This window comes from Anopheles aquasalis, chromosome 2, assembly GCF_943734665.1.
Source record: "Anopheles aquasalis chromosome 2, idAnoAquaMG_Q_19, whole genome shotgun sequence".
NCBI classification, from domain to species: Eukaryota; Metazoa; Arthropoda; class Insecta; order Diptera; family Culicidae; genus Anopheles; species Anopheles aquasalis.
Genome location: NC_064877.1, coordinates 68,781,087 through 68,788,146, shown reverse-complemented (window position 1 = coordinate 68,788,146; position 7,060 = coordinate 68,781,087). Strand labels below are relative to the sequence as shown.

Below are 7,060 nucleotides of genomic sequence, written 5' to 3'. Positions count from 1 at the left end.
GTTCGATTTTGTTCAGTCAATGGAATCATTTGCATTGAAGGCAAACACTGTTTTGTCTCAAGAGTTTCTTCGTTCTTTTCGCTTCTAGCTAAGCACATGAACATGATGCTGCGCAAGAGATTCAAGACACCCTCTACAGTCATCCCGTTTCCCCGTATTCATGCTCTGATGCTCTCCTGCTCACTCGTACTATCTCATAATTTCTCTTCCCGCGACGACGCAGATTTAGCATCTTAGCGGTGGAGACGGTGGCGGTGGTGGATCGCTTTCACTTGAACGTGTGCCGCTCTCTGTCTGATTTTCTGTTCCGTTTCCTCTCTTCAAAGGAACAATCGGTTAACCCATTCCTCTGTTTGTTGTGGTACGAATTAAAACTCAATTCGATCCATCGCATTCTAGGATGGCCGCGATTCGTCGCTGTAAAACAATCCAGCATAATTAGATCACCGTAATTAGGCCAATTTGCATTTCATGTCGAATAAAGCTGCGAATCGCTGTCACTGAATCGCTATTTACACGGGCAATTATCGCCTACTGGTCCTAAAAGAACCAATTTCTCTCCACTTGCGCAACGGATGCCACTCCACAACACAATCTCATTTCCACTACCGATCTTAGTAACCTTTTAAGTTTTATCATATTTCGTCCCCCCCCCAGAGAAACTCGTCATCCGTCAAGGAGCATGGAGCTAAGGACGACCGAAAATCGGCACACCTGTACCATCGAGGAGACGCGCACCTCCCAGGCCGAAGCTGCCGCGCTGCCCCGACGTGAAAAGGTGTGGCGATACCTATTGGCCCTCCGGTTGGCCTCCGATCAGCACCCATCGACACGGAAGCATCTGAAAAGCACTTACCAAATCTACAAAGAAAATGAGCGGTTACTCGAGTGTTTCCCGTTCTACATCGTCCACCCCTTCAGCCGGTTGCGGGCGTACGCGGATATGGTGACATTCGTCGTGATGAACCTGCACCTGATGTTACTCCCGTTCGCGTTCAGTTTTCTCACCTTCCGAGCCCATCCCACCTCACCGCTCAATCGCATCGAGTCGTACGATCTGGAGCTGTGCTTCCTGCTTGCCGGCGAGTTTCTGCTAAAGTTCTGCACCGGCTACGTCGACCAGGACACTTTCGAGATCGTGCTCGATCCGAAACGGATCGTCTGGAGGCGTTTGCGCCCGGTGCGCCTACTGTACGATCTCGCTCTCTTCATGCCGTACATTCTGCTGCTGGAGGTGTTTAGGGAGTGGATACTGGATGCTGGGGCGGAAGTATGCCTGGCGTTCGTGTCCCTGCTGTACCTGAGTAATATCGGCCGCTTCCACGACAGTAACCGCTACTTTCAAGTGATTCCACGCACCCTGGGCGTACCGGAGGGTAGGAAGCGCATCATTCAGATCATCATGAACACGGTGTACGTACTGCACTGGACCACTTGTCTGGGATACATCATACCGCTGCTACTGAAGGCCCATCCGAGCGCGGAATCCTCCGATCAGCGGCATCTGCTGGACGTCCTGCGGATGATGGAGGAACAATCGGCGATGCACCGGAACCTGAGCGATCTTCGCATCGTAACCGATCCGTTCGTGAGGCGACGATTAACAGACATCCAGACGAACGCTTCCACCTCGTACCGGTACTTCCGCAGCATGATGATGACGCTGCGTCTCGGCTTGGCCTCGTGCGAACGGACCGATCTCGAGCAACACTTCATGTACCAGTGGACGATGTGGCTCGTCATGTTTCTCGGTTGGCTGTGGTTTAACTATGTGCCGGTTGTACTCTGCCGGGCACTGGATTCACCCGAAATGGCCAACGATCAGTACGATCGCTTCCTGTCGAATCTGCACGCTTACGCCCTCAACAAGCGCCTCAGTCCGCAGCTGGAGCGTAGCTTGCGGGAGAACTTTGCGACCCGCTTCCGGGCCCGCTTCTTCGATGAGTCCATGATCATGGGTTTGTTCCCGCGTAATCTGCGCAGCAGCATCAAGATGGAAACCTGTCGCCATCTGGTGGCCAGTGTGGATCTGTTCAAGAACCTTCCCTACTCGATCCTGGCCGATATCGTGGACTGTTTGCAACTGGAGGTGTACCTCGAGGGTGACGTCATCATAGCGGCCGGTAGCTACGGTGATTCCATGTACTTTCTGGCCACCGGTACGGTCGCGGTTTACGCGATGCACGGCCGGGAGCTCGGTCATCTTTCCGATGGTGCTTACTTTGGCGAAATCTCACTGATCAAGCGGAACCAACAGCGAACGGCCAACGTGGTGGCACTGGAACCGTGCGAAATCTATCGTCTGCCGCACGAAGACTTTCAGAGCGTAATCCAGCCGCATACGTATCTGCTGAACCGCATTAGGAAGCAGGCGGAACAGCGGTTGGCCGCGATGAAGCGCAAAAAAGACAAAATGTACCGCAAGAAGCTGATCGAAGCATTTTTGCAGTGATTCTCGCGCGCAACAGGGGGCTGTCCTTTGATGGAAGCATAAATCGTTGGACAGAAATCTCGTAAGCACCGTACCTGGCGCCTTGAGCATAAGAGATACTTATTCTCGAGCTACTCGCATCACTGGTGGATTCGGTACATTCTGTAATATTCTCTTCGTATGCCTTGCTTTCAGTTCTCGCTTCCCGAAGTCAACCAGAAGCATCACAACATCATCATCACGGCTGTATGGGTATTCGAGATTCTGTACATCTCTGTTCTACACGTGTGTTTGTTGCTGGCAAATGATATGATCAGGAAACCGAGAAGAAGAAACCTCTCATCCCGCTGTCTGCTGCGCTGTTCTGTATCTCACGCATCCAAGCCAGTCCGCGGACGGCTCTTCCCGAGACTTTCTTTTCGAATCTCTTTGCACCCCCTTGAGAAGGTTCGCGTTGAAGATTCAACGAAAACAATCGTTCCATCGTTCTCCGCTGCTTCTCTTCTCTGCTCCGTTCCGTAGAACGGGCGTCACGGAAAGAGAGCCAACAGACTGGGAAGCTGGGAAATGTTTGAGATGGAAACTGGAAAACGCAATCCGGATGATGGCGCGTGGTACGTGACTAACACAGGTTCTGCCTACAAGATACCGTGCATCGTGATAGTTCGTCGACGAGTAGAGCGATTGGTACGAGTTCAAATATTAAAATTACGATCATTCCTATGCCCTAGATAGGCAGTGTCTGTCCCAGAGCATAACCATGCTGATGAAACTGTATGAAACTTTCGATTTCTTCCTCATCGGAACCATACACTCGAGAGTCTATTGCCACTTGAGATCGAGCGTTGCCGTTGCAGACATCCATGAATCCCGGAGGTCTGTTTGAGTCAACGGTGTCGACGATGCGCGATCTCCGCGTATGTATCGGTGACCTCCGACCATTGAACTCGTCATGAGAGAGAGAGAGAATTCTTCGCCTCCCGCTGTACCACCGCCCCCCCTTCGAAGGCCATCAAACCGGGACGCCTCTGCGTTCTTGGCCCTTCTCCGAGAGAGAGAGAACCAGAGTGAAAGAGTCTTTAGATTCTGGCTTCCAGGTTTTGGGGTGCATTGGGCCACGAGAATTCGCCATAGTTCGACCTGCATACTTTAGAACCGAAGGGCCTGGACTACCGGGTGCTGGTTTCGCGCGAAAGCGTTGATACGGGCACACAGGCCAACCGAGGTCATCACTGCGTCGATCTGTCGATACATGAGGTCGTCACGGTCCTGTGACCTACGGTGCACACCCTTCCCCCGTGCGCGCTGTACGAGTTTAGCGGGTTGGGCTCACGGAGCCCATCCAACCGTTCGCTCGGCTCGACTGAACACACAGCAAGGCGGGTTCAAGCATCGCATTCGAGGAGGGTGGTGTAATGAGAATAAAAATAGCTTCACACATCGTCAACGACCAGGAGAGGAGTTGTTTGTTCCAGGTTTGCCAGATATGTTCCCGGGGGCTCGGCTTCTGGTTCGGGAAGTTCGGTTACCGTGAAGACTCCCTCAGTAAAAGGGATTCTTTCCGTGGCCCCTTTTGCTGGCCAGGGGCTCTGTGAAATGTGACGCCCCGATGGCTTGCTTCTGATGGCTTAGTGGCAGGCCGAGGGTTCTTGCATTACCCTGATGATAAAGCTGATGGTTGGTTTTACACTTTATTGATTTGATTCCTGGTAGTCAGAGCATATTGGCCGTAATGCGGGCTGTCGATGGTACCGTAGCAGAAGTGAGCGAGGATATTCGGGTGCTGGAGTCGAAGCACGCGATGCACGCTACCAGCAGTAATCTGGCACGATGATGGTCGCGTGCCCATGTTGGCATGCGGCAGAATGCTGTAGATCGACCCGTAGCATTATTTGGGTTCAAATAAATGAGCGAATCTTTACTTCCCCTACACCTAATGAGCTCCATTCGTGGGAATTGTTGGCTTAATTCTATCATTCTGAAATCAATTTTCAATAATTATTTTTATAGTGCGTGTACAGCTCAATAAATGCTACTGAACACTTATTTAAAATGTACTTTAATGAATTTCACATAAAAAAACATGATTTCAGAGGCATTCTAGACATTTAGCTGTTCATTTTTGAATTGGCCAGTTTGCGATATCTTGGAAGACTCGAGATCACTACAAAACCTGGATTTATTGCAAGCACCGTAAGGTAACTCACGGTCATCAAGATTGTTTTTTCTTTTAATTGTTGGATTGTGTTTGCATCCTTTTAATACTCATTTCATGCAGTACTTGTCACTGTATGGTAATGAGCAAAGAATCCCACACCATTTATCGTCACTATCGTCCTTAGTTTAATTCCCTCGGAATCCATCGGATGGCTGGCAGTTGGCTACGCTAGATATCAACCTAGTACACGCGGTGGTTGTCGTAGAAACGCCACTCCGCATACTACAATCCTCTCCCAATCTGTAGCACACAGGCGCGTGTAAAGGAGCCGCGTCGGCTTGTTTGGCCTTAAATAAAGAGCATACAAGAGCATTCTAATTGCTACGCGATGGTGTGATGAATCATCAAATAGTAGCACCGAAAGGTCATTCCAATGCTGGCACTACTATCGTTACATGATTTGCCAATCCCCGGTGGCTACTGGGCCATACTTAGCCTAGTGCAATCGCTACCGCAGATGCGTCGCATCGTGGCATTTGCATTTTGATGGCTAACCCGTTTGGTTTTCATCGTTTGGCCAACCGTCAGGTAAACGCAACTAGCGTCGCGAATTAACATCAAACGTGCCGAAAGGTATGGCGTTGCATTCAGATGACCATCACCGCTAGTAGCACCCAACGCGCGCTACTACTGACCGACCGTGGGCCAGTTAGACCGCTTGCGCCGTATGCGCCCAGATCAAAGTGTCCGACCCAAACGGGTGGGTGGGTGGTCCCGAACTTTTGGTGCCACTTTTAGTCCACTTTCCCCATCCGAAGGTGGATCAAACGCGATCGATTCATGCATTTCCCGTTCGCACCTTGCTGCACAGTTCAAAATATCCGCTTTCTGACCCCGGCAAAGCATCGTTCCGGGGCAAAGCGTGAACATATGGCACAGATGCGTGGTGGCTTGGCTTGGCTTGGCCACAGCCAAATCACAGGCTAGTCACACACAAAAGGGTGCTGGCTGTACGGCCGGCTGGCGGCAGCGGGGCCATTCGTGGTGCTGTCCGCTCGATGGATCAAACTAATGAAGTTAAACGATGCCTGTGGGTAGGGCGCCCCGACCGAAGCGCCGTATCCAATCTGGTATCTAAGGGAGGTGAATTAGGGGGGGGGGGGGGGCAGAGAGTGCGTGCATGTGTGTATCGTTCCGGCAGGTTGGACCCCCGGAGCACGGTCGTCTATTCAAATGATGGGGATGGCAAAACAATGAAACGTCAACGTTGACCGGAATCCGGATGGGAGCGTTCCGGATCGTGGGTCGCGCTCGCCCTCAGTTCGGGTTGGTGGCTATGTAGGCTCTGAGCAGGCCGAGCTCCCACCCACCCACCCATTCGGAAGTATGGTTTGTTATGTGGCACGGTTCGAGATGCATTTTGAGCGCCCCCTCTTGAGGTGGAGGATTCCAAATTTCGCTCAGCTGCAGCTGAGCTGCGATTCTATTGCCGTGGCCCCTCTGTCATGTGTGAACGAACCCAAACAATCCCATGCATTGGAGTGCGTTCCAAATGCGACAACCACCCACATTCTCATACCGAAGCATTCCGCGACCCACCAGGCCTCACACTGTTGCTTCTCTTCCTCTCTCTCTCTCTCTCCCGGGAACCGCAGCGCCCATGGCCGAGCAGCGACAAAGGCAGTTAAAAAAATGCGGAGGGGGAAAAAAGCTGTGCATAAAATATGTAACGAAGGTGTAGGTAAAACGTGCCACCGCCACCAGGGAACCGGCTGGAGGAGCATCGATCGAAGCGATGGCAACAACGCACAAGATATGTAGATGATGCTGCCGCCGGTGCTGCAATCCCGAACGGTCCGGACGGAGCCCTCTGAAACAATAAACAAGACATAAGTAATCTCGTGCAGTCAAATGACGCGCGTTTCGAGGAATCGTCTTCACTAGGGTGCACTACGACGGCGTGGCTGGCGAGAAGTAAAAAAAAATGAAACATTCATTCGCTACACGCATCATCGAGCAGAGAGCATCTTTTTTGGAGGAGGGCAACAACGATACGCTACAAAGTAAACATGAGATCAGCCCGATACACCGGTGAGACGACTGGAAGCAGCCGAGCAAAGACACTCGAGCAAAGTTCCAAGAAAATTCACTTTCTGAAGTGCGTTTTGAGTGCAGTGAGAATTGTCATCTGGACAGCATAATTGCTAGACCTTAGGCGGTTATGCGTTTGCCGCTGGGACGATCAGTAGCTCCGTAACAGTAATTGAACTGCAAAAATCTTCCCTCGAAACTGTTAAATTGACTTGTCTAATGTTGAAGTGGAATCGTTTTAATAGCGTATATTATGCTAAGACTAGATGTAAACGATAAATCATAGAATACAACGAAGTAGGCAGAGGAAGTCGTTAACGATCTGGCAAGATCTAGTTAGTCTTTTAACAAAATTAGATCCGGACTATTTCTAGACTGAA

The 7,060-nt window shown here is 51.0% G+C and overlaps 1 protein-coding gene across 1 annotated transcript; it reads left to right on the top strand.

Annotated features, from left to right (window-relative positions):
- The first annotated feature begins 682 nt into the window (after nt 1-682).
- Nucleotides 683-2,452, top strand: LOC126576768 (potassium/sodium hyperpolarization-activated cyclic nucleotide-gated channel 1-like). The gene has a single exon (XM_050238076.1). The coding sequence runs from the start codon at nt 683-685 to the stop codon at nt 2,450-2,452; it is 1,770 nt and encodes a 589-aa protein (XP_050094033.1).
- The last annotated feature ends 4,608 nt before the right edge of the window (nt 2,453-7,060 follow it).